At 34.6% G+C, this 17,825-nt stretch overlaps 2 protein-coding genes across 2 annotated transcripts; one reads left to right on the top strand and one right to left on the bottom strand.

Moving 5' to 3' along the window:
• Window positions 1-1,350: 1,350 nt before the first annotated feature.
• Window positions 1,351-7,048, bottom strand: Capr (Cell cycle associated protein caprin family member). Its single transcript, XM_088237062.1, has 4 exons — window positions 6,838-7,048; window positions 4,096-4,272; window positions 2,943-3,109; window positions 1,351-2,863 (listed from the first exon to the last, which is right to left on the bottom strand). Exons 1-4 carry the CDS (start codon window positions 6,955-6,957, stop codon window positions 1,501-1,503), a joined length of 1,827 nt encoding a protein of 608 aa, XP_088093188.1. The 5' UTR covers window positions 6,958-7,048; the 3' UTR covers window positions 1,351-1,500.
• A 1,731-nt stretch (window positions 7,049-8,779) lies between these two features.
• Window positions 8,780-17,389, top strand: eIF2Bepsilon (eukaryotic translation initiation factor 2B subunit epsilon). The gene is made up of 10 exons (XM_088237083.1): window positions 8,780-8,985; window positions 9,067-9,191; window positions 9,281-9,472; window positions 10,353-10,536; window positions 10,619-10,863; window positions 12,762-12,884; window positions 13,872-14,176; window positions 16,195-16,404; window positions 16,633-16,913; window positions 17,059-17,389. Exons 1-10 carry the CDS (start codon window positions 8,860-8,862, stop codon window positions 17,266-17,268), a joined length of 2,001 nt encoding a protein of 666 aa, XP_088093209.1. The 5' UTR covers window positions 8,780-8,859; the 3' UTR covers window positions 17,269-17,389.
• Window positions 17,390-17,825: the final 436 nt, after the last annotated feature.

Raw genomic sequence — 17,825 nt, 5'->3', positions numbered from 1 at the left:
CACTAAGTCATATTAAATTTCTTATACCTGTAGTTTTAAAAATAAATTTAAGGTTAAGTCGTATACCGGGTATTTTATTCAGGCTGAAAGCTTTAAATAACTTAATATAAAATTAAGAAACGGAAAAATCAAAAACATGTTCTTAAATGAGCACTAAACATCTCACTATATTTAAATAAGGTATAAAAGAGTAAAATTGGAACAAAACCTAAATGCTTGATTTCTCAAAACAGAGATTTGAGAGTCAAAGCTTTTTGCCAGTATACCCACGATATATTGATTGGAAAGGTGTCGGCATCTATGTCAACTATTTCAAATGGTTGGTTTTATAAATCATTCTGTCTTGTTTGATCCAGGAATGTTTAGTCTTTTTAAAATATAAAGTTGTACAGTTATATACGATCTTAGTGTTTACAAAACCACAAGTTTGAAAAATTGAATATACCCCTAATGTTTCTCAAATCAAGATATAGCGTTGCAACAAAAGCACTGTCTTGTAAAGAATAATTTTTAAAGAATTTTATTTATTTAAATTTTGATGTACTTAACCTTTTTTAATTGCAAACATCGTAAATAAATAATATGATATATATTAATAAAACTGTAACCGATTATTTTACAGGAGTCTCGAAATAAATATTTAAAAAATAAGGATAGTATTATGTAGGTATATAGTGTAAAAAATTATTTACGTTTTATTTACCTGAATGCAAGTCATTGTGGGCACTGTTTTTTAAAAAAAAGGAAAAATGTTTTTTAACAGGTTGACTACCGCTCGAAGGTGAGTGGTGGGTGCTGATTTTTTTTCCCCGCAAAATCGCTTCAATGATGTCCGTTAATGCTTTAAAAAAAATATTTTATTACGGTAACACATACAACGTTCAACCGAAGTGCCAATGAATAAACAACTAGCCACAACAGTTGCCGGTGGAAAATTGACAAATAGAAATAACACTGTTGTAGTGCGTAAATGTGGGATCGGCGCCCCACGCACTACCCCCATCATGCACAAGCGCGGGATCGGCAGTCAACCTGTTAGCAAAAATGTTATTCAATTTACAGATATTGTATAATACAAGCTAGAATTTACATACATTTAAAAATAACATATCTATAATTATTATTTATAATATATAATGTAATAGGTATATTAAATTAACTTTTAGATCTTTTTCATATTGATATAATTAATGCAAATTGCCCTTAAATAAATCATTAACAGATGTGGAACAACAAGCTCAAAGAGTCACTATTTGTAAATCACATCTGTTAATATAATTTACCTCACGGAGGTATCAACTTGCTAGGAGGGGCGTGTTTCAAATATGAAGAAAATATTATAATTTCACAAGGCCAGCGCGCATTGTTAGAGGCTAAAGAACGTAACACTCGACAGGCTACGCTCTGATTACTGTCAACTTACAAGCGCTACAACATAAGTCAAGCTTCAAATATACTGAATGTTCGAGGACAAGAAGAGGAGGCCATCCCAGAAGCCGGTCAGTGGACATATTGCTTAGTATCCGGCTGTGCGGGCTTCCGTGGGTAGTGCGCTCGCGCGCGGCCAGCTGTTCCGCGTCCTCGCCCCCCCCGCGGCGCTGCCCCCTCCCCGCCGCGCCCGCCCCGCGCTCCACTGCCCCCTCGAGACCCCTTGTAGCCTCCCTGTTGGTACCCTCCCGAAGAATTCTCGTATCGACCTTCGCGGTAGTTGTCATTATAACTGCCCCCATTGCCATTAGTCTCCCTGCTTTGGTAGCTATCCCCGCTCCTGTAGTAGGAGCCCGGTCGCCCCCCGTTTTGGTATCCCCCCCCACGAGCGCGGAAGTTAGATCTCCCACGACCTCGTGGACGGAACTTGTCAGATGTATATTGCCCTTCTTCAGGTTCTGCATCCACGGGAGCGGGATTCCACTCGTTAATTTCCAGTCGATCTTGATCTTGAGTGTCTTCTGCGGGGGACTCGTTCCATGCGCTGTATTCGGGCTCCGGGTCGTGGACATCCACCGGAGCTTCCGGAGGAGGCTGGAAGTTGGCCTGGACAGGGTGATGGAAGGGGGAGGGCAGGCGTTGCTGGGTGGGGGAAGACTGTGACGGGTAAGAGGGGGGCATAGGGATGGGGGGAGGGGGGTTAGCCGAAGGAAAGCCGGCTAAGTGTGGAGGAGAGACTTCAGGTATAACTGGCTGATAGTGGTTCGGCTGCGGAGAGTTACCAGACGGAGGCTGAGAGTTAGCGGCAAGTTCGGGAACAAAATGTTGCTGGGCGGGAATGGCGAAGTTCTGGTTTGTAAAGGTTTGAGACGGAATAGGAACAGGAGAGATGGACCCAGGGCTCGGAGGTCGGGCAATCTCAGTTGGGTCAATTTCAGATTCCTGGAGAAAAATAAAGCTCTGTGGGCCAAATACTTCTTGAATAGGAGGTTTCTGTCGGTGGCCATATTGCTGGGCAAAGTAGGCATGCTCTATCTGCTGCAGCGTGACAGGTGGGGGGTTGGGAGGTAGCAGGGGGAAGGTGGGAGCGGGCACGGCTTGCGGGGCAGGCGGCGGGGGTGCCAGGGATGGAAGGGGAGAGGTGGCAGGAGGGACAGTCGGAACGGTGTACTCCATCTCGGGGGGTCCTTCCTCGCGAACCTCGGGTATCTCTTCCTCTTCCACCTCCTCCACTCGGAACACCCGAGGATGGTCCAAGTATCCACACTCGTGTACACTAGTAACAACATCCTTCAGGTGAGCGTATGTGGTTCCAATCACTTCCTTGGGACTTCCATCAATTATAGCAACCAAATGTTTAGCAGCATTCATTGTTTGAACTTCGAAAGAGGGCAATCCTTCTTCTGGGCAGTGTTTTGGAGCGACTTCTGGGTACCTGAACAAAATGTATTTTATATTGAATTTCAAATACATGAAAAATATTAAATAATATTTTTCATCAGAGAAGAGCTTACAAGTCATCGAGGGCCTTAAGATCTGCTGGAGTTAGTTGGGAAGCTCCGCAAGAACCAGACAAGAAGTCAGCTCGGGCCGTCGGGTCGTTTAATTGTTCCAAACAGTCCAAAACCATGAGAACATCTCGTACAAGTTGCGTATCCTGACTCTTTCGTAACGCACTCTCCTGGAATATAATGTAATCGTTGTATTCATAAATAGATAAATTGTCAATGGAATACTGAAAGTTTTGTTTTTAGCCAATATTTACAGACATATTCAATTATTTAACTCCGTAACCTATCAAACAAGTTGTATTTCATATGTAAATGATAATGTCTCGGATCGAATTGCAATAATTGAGTAAATGGAAAAGTTTTAAAATTCGCTGAAAAATAGGACTTTCTAACATGAAAATAATTCAATAACATAAAATGATACACAATATTTGTCTGAGGGGATGAAGAATACGATTTCAGTGTGTGAAATAGAACCAGAGCCCTAGATGAGTATTTTGAAAAAGGAAATCGAGTGGAGAAACATAACTCCGCCTCGTAGTGCGGTGGTTGCCACGTTTGCCTACCATGTTTGAGGTCCTGGGTTCAACTCCTGGCAGATAACACGTAAAACATTGTTTTTTGTAGTTCTACATTGCAATGTTTCATTGTTCCCGGATTTGCACCATAAGACTCATCACATGCAAGAAAACCATCCTTCCATGTAACAATAATAATCTAGATACACTGCAATTGGAGTAAAACGGTAATGATGGAAAGTACATGCAGTTCCAATACAGGGAAATCATCGCTTGCAATTACTTGGACAAACCCTTTTGTTGGAATAGATTGCGGTCAAAGTTTTGCGTGATCTCTGAGAAATTAAAATTAATTTTAGATTATTTATGCAAGCATATCTTTGTTTGTTTATCTATTTATAAATTAATTAATACCCATTATAATATCGATATAGATGACAATATTTAAGTTTTTAAAAATATCACCAGAGCAGATCCACAGATAAATACATTAAAAAAAACATTTTATTATGGTCAAAATTTAATTAAAATCATTAAGGATTTTTTTGCAGTCTTGGCCTTGCGAGTTTAACATGTTTAACTGCAATAATGTATGTGCCAGAGGTTGATTAACAAATTGACATATGAGAATTGCACACCTTCCGGGCTTGCTTCTTAGCTTCATTTTCAGATAGAACTGCTATTCCCATGGCCTGCTTACACAAGTCCCACACAAACTCCAACATCTGGCTAATCTCTTCAGCTTTGGCCGATCCTCCTTTTTGTTCAGAGCCATCTTTTACGGATTTGACATCTTTACCTGAAGACAGCTTACTCTGAAACAAAGCAATTCATAAAATATAGAGCATATTTCTCGTATTACAATCATTCTACACCAAGCACAAAACATTTCCTCTTTTTTGATGTGGTATTCGTTTTGTTTTCTTTGCGTACTTTCGCCTTATGTATTTATTATGTAAAAAGAATGTAATTTGTTAAACATGTTAAACAAATAAATAAAATTGAAAAAAATAATTTCGCAAAATAAAAAATTATAAATTTATTTTACATTTGTCATAATGTGGCAATTTCCTCCAACCAAATAATAAAATGTATTAAAATAATCTTGTTCATTACGGTTTATATTTCATTAAGGTTTATATTTATAACTCATAAATTTATTAGATAAAAGTGATGGACAATGATTTTGTTACATGAACCGTTATCGCTGATTCTTATGTAATTTTGCCTTCTAAATGCCATCAGAATTTGTCACCCTTTGTTTTTTTTGTAATTTTATGTTTTACTACCAAATTACCATATTTCAATTATAATCGCCTCTCATATTTAATTTTTGGAAATTCTAATTTTTGTACCCGCTTTTAAAAATATTGCTTTAATGATCATGCATTTTTATGTAATGGATAAATCTGATTTTGGGCAACAATTGTATGATTTGAGGTTCTTTATTCGAAACTGCTGTGTTATAGTATTTATGTAATACTTTTCAATTTGATTTTTATGATTTTCACATTATATTGAAGTGTTTAATTTTTAAAAATATAATATGTATCTTTGTAAGGTAAAAGGCACTACGTGCTGTGTATATAAATAAATAAATAATGATACCGACTAACGATTTTGTGCTGTTTAAAATTTCGAATTTTAAGATATGGAATAAGGATAGACAAGGTCACGGGACTGCGCAGGTGTGGGGTGGAGTGGAGACAGACCAGTGAGATTTCATGCGTATATGTGTATGTACTTCTTCCTTGGGAGATCACAATACGAGTAGGTAGGTATTATGGATAAAGATTTGAACTTAGGGCGGTACAGAGTGCGGCGGGGCATTGAATTTTTCGCGCTAAGCGTTTCGGAAGGGTAACTGTTTTAAAACAGCAGTTACAATTATTTTTACCACCTCTAGTTTGGGCCCATCGTATCTGCTGTTTACCACATGTTGAGAGATTTTAACAAGATATCAGCCATATTAAATCGACAAGGGAAAATGGAAGGAAAACATGCTTGCGAATATTAGGACAACTATATACAAATGTACTTTGTAACTTTCAGATATTCTGTGTATGTTTCAACATACATTTCTACGAATTCTTCCGAGTAAATTTGGAAGTCCAAGTATTTACAGGGTTAATGACCCGTCTCTGACTGGTTTTGAAGATTATCAGGTGAAATTCACAGCTTAGTTATAAAGTGTCCTTTTTATAATTAATGCGGATAGCGGATACTTTTATAGTAGTGGATTTCAATTGATAAAGGGCATATTTAACACATTTGATAATTACATATTTTGTTTCTCAAGCACTGAAATGCAACTGTTGGAAATAATAATTATTTACATGGAACGTGACCTGCATTTTTTTTCTGGACATATTTTACTATTCTACAATCAGCTTAAGAAGAGACTTTGGACGGTTAAGTGTAAGAAACAAATGCCGTACTTTATTGTTGAGTCGCCGCAACAGTGACGTACCACCAGAAAACTTCACTATCGATCGACAATATCGACTTTATATTGAATTATGTTGTGCATGTTCATTTTAAGGAGTTCGCGATACAATTAATCGACAATCATTTTGACGTTGAACTATTGTGTTTTAAGCTATTTAGTCATGAAAACATGTTTTTATTTAAACCCATCTGATGGAAAGTTATTTAAAACCGATATGGAAAATCGAAAGAAAAAAAGACTGCCACAACACTATTGTAATCTGCCAAAAGTACCTTCTTATATTGTCTGAACTGTAGTGCAAATACGTTTTTTTTTCTTTGAATAAATACAAACATAAGTATTTATAATTTAAAATATCACTAAACGGGATACCAATACTATAAGGTCAAGCAAAGGTATACTAAATTAAAGGACAAAAATGTTTGCAAGAACATTACAAAAACATCAATTTATGATCGATGTTTTTCAATTCAAAGTGTGATTTTAAATTTACCGTAAATTGTGATTACTAAATTATTCACTATGAAGAACCAAGAGACGTCCACAATCAATGACTCATTAACAATAAATGTTTTGTAGTACCCTACGCTTGATAAACATCAGCATATTGCATAATGACTGCCACTTATATTGATATAATAGGCGTTTGAAAAAGTGGGAAAAAAATACAGAGCACGCAATTTAATGTAATGTAAACCGAAACGAAAACAGTGTTTTTTGATTATTGTAACCAATAAAGCACATGTCAAAGATGGCGGCGCAAACTAAAGTAATGACAGTTAAGAAAATTGAGGAATATAAAACAAATTAAAGACAAAAAATACGAGAAAACAACATCCTTTTATAAACTTCAAAAGAGTACACCAGTGCCGACAAAAAAATGCTCTTATAATATCTTATTACGCATTGATCACACGCAAAGAAAACTTACTCTCTGTTTCTCCAAGCAAGCTATTTTGGCCTGCAGTATCTCAACCACACGACGGATTGGGGAATTTTCAACCGGTATGAAGGCATGCTTTTCCACCTCGCCATTCGCAGCGGAAGGCATTTTTGTAATTGAATTGCTTATCAGAATTCAAACTGATTCCAACAAATCTTCGCCACTCACAAGACGCTCCTTTGAAGTTTGGGAAATTACCACAAATTTATAAACGAATTTAATCTATGATTTTTAGTTTTACTTCTTTTTCTTCTTTATTTATTGGCTCGTTTCCGTCCTTACTGGTGTGTTCTAGCCAGTGTCGAGTTTTTGATAAATTTACACATGACTGTTAGTACTAAATACAAGTTAGTACACTACACATATCGATATATAACATATTTACAACTTGACACCATTTATAACTAGATATTTACGTAAGATTTTGAATGCATGCGTTTATTGCAGGTGGGCACAGAAAAGTTAGAATATGAGTAGGGAATGGGACGTTGATATCGGAGAGGTTGGGTAGTGAAAATATACTTGTGTCATATATACCAACATATATACAAAATTTAAAAAATATTTTTTAAAAGTTGTCGTATTTAATATATATATATTTATCACGGGGGGGTTAATTTAGATTATAAAAAAAAAGTTTTATGGGGGAGTTTTGGTTATTGAGGGAGTGGCGATGAGAGAAAGATTAAAGACGAGATTTGATTATCTCGGAGGCTGTGAAAAATCAAGTTCCGTGTGAATAGACGGAAGATGTCCGTCTCTCCGCTGGGAGAAAGCGGGAACATCCGCCGAACGGAAACTTGAGATGAATTAGAAAGATCGCGTCTTCCTGGTGCCTCATCGGGTATGTGGAATAAAAAATTACTTCACCATGTGTTCCCACTTTTATTCCCCATCATGATAATATAATCCCAATTAAAACTGAGTGAATTTAAAGCCATAAAGAAAACTTAAATCTATTCTGAAAATGAGTAAATTGGAAGATAAATTAAAAATCTTGAATGTTTTATGTACCTTTGTTTATTTAACTAGAACATGGGAATAATCTTAGAACTAGTTACAAACATGAGAGAAAGAAAAATACTTACAGATCTAGGTCCTTAACTAATGCAGTTCGTAATAGTAACTCTTCACTAATAGTAACTCTTCACTAATAGTAACTCTTCACTAATATCTAACACAATATTATCGGTTTCACTTATGTGGAGAGATGAAGGATGGTGATCCGGATGCTGTTCGGACGAACACATGCTAGGCGATGTCCTGGGCGGAGATCTGCCATGGATAGAGCCTTGGGCAGCTCTCGGGATTCGGTCCCGTGGCGATGGTGACGGCGACAGCCAGCTGGAAGACTGGCCGGCCGTGGGCTGGGCACACGCGCTGGCGGTGCAGGAAACTGGCGTTCCTTTGGAGGACGATGGATGTCCTGGATGTGGAGGGACCTTCGCGGCTGGAAGGCGGCCTTTGTGGAGTAGTCGGATTCCACGAGGTTTGCTACGTAGCACTGGCTACCAGTACACTAACTTCACTTAACTCCCTAACTTCGACTCCCACGCTGCATCGTCTCCGCGATCGACGGTACGATCGCGTCGACCCAACTCACTCTCTCGACTGTCGACCGACTCTTGGTCGACTCTTTTTCCTGGCTCTTTTCCGACTCGTTTTGTTCCGACTGTTTGGGGTGGTTTTATAACTCCCAAATTAGGAGGTTTCTCCTTCTCTCTTTCACTTATTGCCTAAAACTCATTGTCTCTTTTCCACACTTATTAATTGCAAGGATGTTTGCAACGAAACGGAGAGCATATGGGTCATATTATTTTCGAAACATAAATTCGCATTATTTTTAAATTTTTGTTAATTTTTAAATGTCAAATCGCTGGTGGACAATTGTATAACGATATTGTGCAAATAACACATTTTAATTTATTGTCTTTGAATTTGAAACGTCAATTTCTGGCTTAAACGTCAGCCGCGAATTATTTGAGATCAACTCTGAGAATTTGAACGAAAATGATGAAACAAAAAAAAGTTCCTTCAGCTCTTGATACTATGGAAAAGGACGATATAGTTCAAGCGGTTGTTGTTGCTGATAATTTTAATAACAATTTTGTTCCCGTTGTTTCAAAATCGCCCTTAGTATGTTTTAACCTATAAGATTCAAGCATTTGACTTTAAAAATATTTTTAAGTTGAAGTAATCATACAATATTTCTTACAGGCTTTATTACCTCTAGTATGTGTTCCTCTCATCAACTACACTCTTGAATCTTTAGCGCAATCTGGAGTTCATGAAACATTTTTATTTTGTTGTTCTAACGTCGATCAAATCCGAGCTCATATCAAGTAAGATACGTTCGTTTATAATAAATGGAAAAATTGGAAAATAACGAAACATTTAATAACGTATTACATATTATTTAATGTGATTACAGTCTAAATATCAAGGATAAAGTCGCATGGAGTGTGACAATGGTAGTTAACATTGTAGTTTCAGAAAGCTGTCGCTCTTTGGGCGATGCTCTCAGAGATTTAGATGCGAAGGGACTTCTTCGGGGTTATTTTATACTTACTGGAACTGACACCATTTCCAATGTAAAACTACTTCCATTGTTAGAAAAACACAAGTAAGTTATATTAATATTCCTACACCTCTACAGTTGTAAATATAAATGTTATTGTAGTATCACCATCCCCTATCCACACCGAATGGTGCATAGGGCGCTGCATTGGTGCTTAAATTGGAGTAAATATCGATCATTTAGTTATTCATTATTTCAACGGCTTATGCCATTAACAAAGTAAAAAAAAAAATGTGTAATTATAAAAACAAAATTCAAAACACTTGTGTATATAAACAACATGTAACAAAAAAATTCAGTGGTATGCATTGAAACAAAAAGATCATAAACACTTAATACCATAACTTTAACACTCAATACCACTATTTTATTTTTGCACCACAACAGGCCAGGAGGCCCAATTACAGTGGTGAATTACATCACAGAACACCCAGGCTTGAGAAAAACCACATTTTAATGTTTTGCGGATGATAAGATGCACCCCAATTTGGTTTAATTTTCAGAGCAAAAAAGTGCGTTTTATGGTCTGGAAAATACGGTATATAATATTACATACATGAAGGCAAGTTGATCAGTCTTACGATTAATGTGCCAGTCCTGGCACCATGAAATATTGGAATGTAAAAACAAAAACTGTTTCATGTCAACTTTACTGGAAATCAAAGCAGAGACATAACGCATGGTTGGCAAACACACTAACCATCAGACTATAAGGAAAAAAAAAATTATGTTACAGTTTAATCTAATTTCATATGTTTATTATAATAAATATCTTTTTAAAAGTACAGTTTGAGGTATTAACCTTTTGCACTCTGTTGGTGATAATATATCACCTTAGTAAAAAATATTTTTAAAAAATAGCTTAGTAGTCAAATAGTTAAAATCAGAACTTAATGAAATTTCTTGTGTTTTTCTTCACAAATAGGGAAATAAATAAGAAAGACAAAGGTGCAGTAATGAGTCTTTTATATAAGGCTGCAGTTCCTGGACACCGAGCACAATGCTCCGGGGAAACTGTTTTACTTGCTGCCAATTCAAACAGTAATAGGGTACTTTTCCATCAGAAATTGTCTTCCAGCAACAAGCAGCGTAAGGCTTCTTTCCCACTGGTAAATAAATATTTATCATATGTATCAACAAAATAAGTATAATAGTCCCCCAGAATAATACATTTTTGTATTTCTTTCCAAGGAAATGTTTTTAGAAAACTCCGATGTTACAATCCACAGTGATTTAATAGACACGCACATCGCAATTTGTTCTCCAGCTGTTTTGCCGTTATTTTCTGACAATTTTGACTTCCAAACTCGTGATGATTTTGTTAAAGGTATTTTAATGAATGAAGAGATATTGGCTAGTACAATTTATTGGCATCAGTTGAATGGAGATCAGTATGGAGCAAGAGTGACAAACTGGCAAATGTATCAAACAATCAGGTTTGTTTACTATGTACTTATTATTAGGCTGTATTTATTTTTATGCTTTAAAAGGGTATTCTATCCTACAATCCATCACATGTAGAAAACAAGGTAATGCTAATACAATGTATTTAAAGGACCAATGGAATTTGAACTGGTCACAATTAAATTAGTAAAATTCACTCTAGTCTATTCCCAAAATACTAAGCATCTGAATAATTGTTTCTGTGTAAGAAATGAATACTTTTATTATGTGCTAAATATGCTAACCAAAGTGCTTTTAAAAAAAGTTATTTTTAATTACTTTTTAATAAGTTTTAAGAGTAACATTTAAATAAATATTGTAAATAGTCAATTTTTTTATTAAAAAAATATGCTTAGAGTATTTTAATTTTAGAGCTATTTTCAACTAGTAAATAATAGATCAGCTACTTCTATAGCGATAGGAAAAGGTATTATACATGTAGGCATACCAGCAACCATTTGCGGTCACAGGCCCTATGACATGGAATGCTCTCCCCGTAGAAGTGCAAAACCGTGAGAGTGAAGTGATGTATCGGATATAACTTATAGCCAATATGTGATAACAATTTATTTTATTGAAAAGTTTGAAAAGCACAAATTAAATATGGCATCAAATCACTTTTGTAGCCTTTGAGGTATTATACTATGCTAATAAGACTGTATAAGTTATCCATAATAATAACCGCCCTAGTAAATAATAATGTTAAAAATGATTTCAACCTTTCACTTTATATCTGGAGTCTGGAACACTGCCGCCTTTAGTACACCCCAGTTGCGATCCGCGATAGCGAAACCACGACAAATCTGTCCCAGTATATGAGAGGGTATCTCATATGTCGTATCTCACTCTTACTTTCTATGACTTCCTATGGTTGTCTCTATTAGCGACATATCGCTGTTAGCACCAAAACTTGTTTTACGCTGATGCCGCGATACTGTCATTCCAGTTTTGCGTTTCATCATGATATCACGTATCTGTGCGGAAAGACAGAATTTTGCAGACGATAAAGATGGCGGATGTAGATATTACAGAAAAATCAATAGATTTAATTCGTGGTTTTCCTGAAAAGAAGTAACATGGAGGAAAATCCAGGAAGAGACAGGTTTAGATGGTAAATTAATTTATGTTACTAATTTGTGTTTCTTGAAATAAAAAAATAAGTGTTAAATTTGTATGGTTCGAACGAGATCCTAAAATCTCTCAGGATTCAAACAATAGCTCATTAGTATGCTTACCCATAAATAAAAAACAGTTTAGTATTTCAATAATAGTTGATAATGAATAGTAATTCTTTTCAATATAATTGTATGAATATTATTACACTCATTGGGCAAATATGCATAAACATTAGGCATTTTTAGGGTTCTCCAAGATTCTTTCGTTTTTGGTTAATTTCATGAACCCATATTCTATGTCTTTTTTTCAATGTAGATGCGAATAGTGATAATTCCTCCTCTTCAGATGTGGAAAGAGACTCGTCTGACTGGGAGGATATTTTGAACACAAATGAATTTAGTGCAGCGAAATTTGCAGTGTAAAAATATATCGCTTTTATTTCGCTACCGCTAACGATTTACTGAAGTTTCACTTTGGCGGATCGCATCGGTGATGGTCTAACTGCATACAAGACAACCTGACAATGTTAATTTTGCCTGGACTATGTTCTATTGATCAGCAATTGTCTTGAGCATATGTTGCAATGATTAAAAAATCACACAGATGTTTTATATACATAAAATTTGTTTCCACCCTCCTAGTACTACAGAAACACATTTTGATACTTTATTTAATTTACAATAATTGTACGCCGTATAACATAAATGTAATTTAATGTTATCTGAGAATGTCTAAAGTATTTTAGAATTTTCTCAAGTATGTGATTTTTTTTCAGCCAAGATGTGATTCATAGATGGGCTTACCCTCTTGTTCCAGATATGGGTATTTCAAAACAATATCAAACATTTATTCTACTGAGGAACCATGTCTATAGAAATCGGGATGTGACACTTGCAAAGTTAGTCTATTTATAAATTATGCCAAAATTATTTTTTTTTGGTAGACAAACATTTCTGACACTAAATATGCCCACCTCTTGATGTAATGGTTAGCACTTTTGATTGCCATGCTTGAGATCCCTAGTTTAGTTCCTGACATAACTTGTCAAATATTTATCGAGGTGTTTTTACACTACAATATTTATAGTCCTTGGACTGGGCATCTGAAGTGTAATGCTGATAATCTTGCCCTCGTGTAATAAATGATTGTGAAACTCTAAAATTGATATACCGATGCAGTGCTCTATATTCCATTGGTTTACCAATTTTATAAAAATATCTCGATAATTTAATACATAATTTTTAATCTATTTTAATGCATTTCATATGTCTGTCAAAGGAATGTGAAAGACAACATAATATTTTCATGTACTGGAGATGGGCGTTTCGGTTATTTGAAAAGAATACCAGTAACAGTTATTGTTTCATAAATTAAACTGTTTCGGGAATCAATTCTACCTGATGAGTAAGCCATCTGTCTCTATTATGTATCACGGAGGGCAATTTGTAAAAAAAATCAAATAATTTTATTTACTGATTAATTCAGTAATAAGGACGGAAATATTTATATTTGATGTAATTGATTTTTGTTTGTTTACATTTCAGTATCAGATTTGATTAAAAAAAGTATTTACTTGAAAAATAAATACTCTCTTAAATCATTAAAAAAAATAAATTTAGATGATCTGGTTAGTTAAAATAAAAATAGTTTTGGTTATATTTAAGTGACATGCGAACGTACAGTCCTCCTCAGAACAGGTCATTCTTTTAGGAAGACTCTTATATCAATTTCGTATACAATGCTTTAAATTGTTAAGATTAATAATCTTTAACAATATAATTTGTTAAGATTAATAATCTTTAACAATATAATTTGTTTTTATTTACAGTATGTTTCATAATTTTTTCAGTGTTGGATTTCCATTAATATTATGTTTTCATTTAAGGGGATGCGAGTTAAAAGAAGATGTAGTAATTGCTAAAGGATGTTCTGTTGATGAAGAGACTATTATTTTGCGATCTGTAATTGGAGAAAATTGTCAGATCGGGCGCAGATGTCAGATAACAGACAGTATAATTATGAATGGCAGTATTATAGGGAATGATTGTTCTATAATAACATCCGTCTTAGGATCAGAATGCAAAATTAACCAAGATGCAAAAATTGAAAGTTGTATTTTAGGTCCATCAGTCCATATTGATACATGTGTTGAAGTAAAAAGTCAATTAATACAAAACACATCTGGAAACGGTGAGCATTATTGTTTTGAATACAAAAAGGCAGAATAAGTGTCAACCTTTCATTTATTTGATATTTATTTTATTAATTCAAATAAGCAGAGCTCTATTGTTGGTTGTCAATATGCAATATTGCTAATTTATATTTTTTTCATCGACTTTAGCGAAGAAAAAATACTTACATAAATTAAATTTTCAAACGAGTTTAAGTTGAGTTAACCCCTTACCACATACAGAGCCATCTGGTTTGAAGAATAAAGGTGTAAATGTATTTTTCTCTATTATCAAGAAAGCTATCATGTAACCATGTTGTAAGTGCATGAAATACCAAATGTAGCTAAGTTATACTTTGGGTTTTTAATGCATTTAAGGCTGTATACGGATTTATTTTACTTCACGATTTAAAAAACAAAATATTTTTATTTTTAAAAATTATTTTTCCTAGATCCTAGTATCCTGCATAACTTTTTTTTTCAAAACGAAAAAAGCTCATGCGGTAAGGGGTTTAAGGTAGTGATGCAACGGAAGTGTCTTAATGGAAGCAGAAACGGAAACAGATGTAAAAAGTAAATTTTAGCGGAAACGGAAACAGATGCGGAAATGTAAATACTATGAAAAAAAAGTTTATTTTTACAAATACAATTATTAATAAAATTAATATTCAAAATAAAGTAGTGGTAAGTTATATTTTATGAAAAGCAGTTTGGCCGCTTTTACACCTAACAATCTGTTCTTCATATATATAAGACCAGCTCCGCAAAATAATTGCCCACTGGTGACGTTGCTGGGAGCAGCTGATAATAAATATTGGCGCACTAATGGCAAAAGATTAGTACATTAGTATGAATTTAATTTCCACCACATAAGGGGATCCTCCTATAAAGGCAATCGTATTTTCTTTTTTGTACTCCTGAAGTTGTGATTGTGTCTCCAAAAATAGATTGTCATTCTCGTTATTTGTAATCGAGTCTTGCCGGTCTTCATTCATACTTAATATGGATTCTAACATTTGTAATGATAAACTCATCATTTATGATGACGTATGTTCGACTTCATTCTCAATATTAGTTCGGCACATAGTTTACATCTGGCCGTTAGATCGCTATTTCAACGAAATAGTTCCAAACAGTACTTATTTTTGGTTTCATAATTGCACTTACGTTACACACACAACACAAATTAATTACTAAAACAAATAAGAACAGAAAATATTACGAGCTTACACTCACGTCACAGCGTATAATGAAGTAAAAAAAAGCATTTAAACTGCGTTGCCGCAAGTGCCGAAAGCACGCCCGGCTCTTCCGCTCCTCTGATCATCATGCACAGACGTACAACCGTTTTTAAACTTACTTCACCACTTGTACACACTCATTTGATTCATAGCTTTATTACCATATGCAGTTTTCACCTCATTATAAACCTCAACCGGAGGTTTTCCCTTCCAAACGAGATAACGGACGACGCTGCGTATTTTGCACTTGGCGGGAGATTGGATTGACATTTTTCACGAAACGTGTTGTCGCGTCGACACTTCTCAACGTACTGACCTCGAACTGGTCTCGTTGCGGAGGGCAAGGGATTTTATTTTTTACATGTTTGCTACACTTCCGTGTAGCCAGTACGTGAAAAATAAAATCCATCCGGTCGTGAGAGCCTCAGTACACTTACTTTTTGGATATGCCTCGTATATAAAATACTGTAATTGCCTAGATTTCCACGTCTGTTGAAAATATTTTTCAAAAATGTTACTTGTTAAATTGCTATGTTATATTAGATATGGTTGGCTGGGCCATATAATGCTGATGCCTCCTGAGAGCTTTAGCTACGCTTGCCGACTTATTGTATCACTATTTTTTGTTGTTTTTCTATGTCCCAACTCAGCACTGGACCAAGGTCCCATGGAGTTAATTCTGCAATTATTGTAACTCGAATATTGTCAATTTACAAATAAATAAATAAAATAAAATATAGATTTGATCAATGAAATATGTATATAAATATATTCGTTATATAAATATAACTTTTTAGCATCTCAGAAGCTTGGAGAATATGCATACACACTTACCGATAATCAAGATAATGAATCTGTAGATTCAGATATGACCGAGGATAAGGGAAAGGGGGATGAATTAGCCCGATTAGATGCCAAATGGTGGGATGAAGAATCAGATCGCTACTCAACATCTTCAGATGATGGAAGTAGTCAAGCCATGTCTCAAGTTTTGGATGATACCAACTGTAAGTAACCAGCCCTACTATTATCTTCAAGTTCAATATTTAACTAGGCCAAATCCGTTGATCTCTTTTTGGGAAACCAATAATCAGTATTATATATTATATAATAATCAATTAATTATTATTAATCAATTTGCATTGCTGTCACTATTTCTCTAAGTAAATAATTAAATATAATAGCAAAGAAAGGCCTTTTCCTCTTTATGACAAAGTTCTTTATTCTACTTTCAGTGTTCCTACAGGAAGTAGTGGATAGTTTAGCCAGGGGATATGAAGAGAAACTCAACTGCGACTATTTAATACTTGAGATAAATTCTTCTCGGTACGCATACAATATGTCTCTCCAGGAAGTGAACTTCTATGTCATCCGAGCGCTGTTTAGTTTACCACCTATGAAGACACCCACAAATGTGTTAGGAGCATTTAAAGACTTGCTGATTTTCTTCAAACCAATTATAGCAAACTATATCAAAGGCTTAGATGCTATGATAGATTGTTTAAGGGCAGTCCAAGTAAGATTTTTTACTTAATTTTTTCAATATTTCATCAAGTGGGGAAAATAATTTTACAACAAATAATTTATTTATAAAATATTTTTTTTTTACAATGTTCCTATACCGAATTTCTTTAATAAATAAATAAATACATATTTTTTAGGAGAGCTGTACTTGTGAAATAACTCTTGAAAGCCGTATTGTCAAAATTATACATTTCTTATATGAAAAGGATGTTGTTAGCGAAGATGCAATATTGAAATGGCACACTGATTTGATCGAAGACAAAAGTCCCCTTTGTCGGCAACCTGGTCTCGCTAAACTCATCGAGTGGCTGCAGCAATCTAGTGAAGAATCGGAAGAAAGTGAATAGAACAAAGTATTATATATTCTCTAACATATAATGTATATATTATACTTTATTCATTTAATAAATAAATCAATATTTTACATTTTAAAAAATGCATCACATCAGCATCAATTAGATAACAATAGAAGAATTTGTTATTTCTCAATCCTTGCATAGAAAAGTGTAAAAAATAATAGATTTAAAAAAAGAATATTGTATGTTGCATATTCTAGGGTAATCTAAAAAATAGGCATAATTATAAACTCCAAATGATATTTTCAATTTTGCAGTTATTTGCTTGCAATGCACGTAATAAGTTCATTTGCAGATCAAGTAGATACAATTGCCATACAGAATGATTTTGAGTTCTAACATAAAAATGTTGAATCTACTAAATATTAGTATTTTGGCTGCCTATTTTAGGGTTAAAAAAAACAATTTGTGGAAACACCAATAGTTAGAAATTAGTATAAATTTTAAACTGCCTTACGCATCATACGCTGTATGTATATATGTAGTAAATTATATGTGCGAGTATAAACGACTTATCAAATTGTTACAACAATTGAATCTAATATTTG

Source organism: Micrasema longulum, unplaced genomic scaffold (assembly GCF_059751315.1).
Source record: "Micrasema longulum isolate JH-2025_06_02 unplaced genomic scaffold, ASM5975131v1 h1tg001642l, whole genome shotgun sequence".
In the NCBI taxonomy this organism is placed as follows: domain Eukaryota; kingdom Metazoa; phylum Arthropoda; class Insecta; order Trichoptera; family Brachycentridae; genus Micrasema; species Micrasema longulum.
The sequence above is the reverse complement of the archived record's forward strand: the minus strand, read 5'-3'. Positions and strand labels throughout refer to the sequence as shown.

Excerpts from the sequence above, each read along its gene's own strand:
- Capr (XM_088237062.1), bottom strand. The coding sequence starts at position 6,957 with ATGCCTTCCGCTGCGAATGGCGAGGTGGAAAAGCATGCCTTCATACCG. Across the intron at positions 3,110-4,095 it reads CTAAGAAGCAAGCCCGGAAG|GAGAGTGCGTTACGAAAGAG; the intron begins GTGTGCAATTCT and ends ATTATATTCCAG. Across the intron at positions 2,864-2,942 it reads CTTAAGGCCCTCGATGACTT|GTACCCAGAAGTCGCTCCAA; the intron begins GTAAGCTCTTCT and ends CATTTTGTTCAG.
- eIF2Bepsilon (XM_088237083.1), top strand. The coding sequence starts at position 8,860 with ATGATGAAACAAAAAAAAGTTCCTTCAGCTCTTGATACTATGGAAAAG. Across the intron at positions 10,537-10,618 it reads GTAAGGCTTCTTTCCCACTG|GAAATGTTTTTAGAAAACTC; the intron begins GTAAATAAATAT and ends TTTCTTTCCAAG. Across the intron at positions 10,864-12,761 it reads CAAATGTATCAAACAATCAG|CCAAGATGTGATTCATAGAT; the intron begins GTTTGTTTACTA and ends ATTTTTTTTCAG.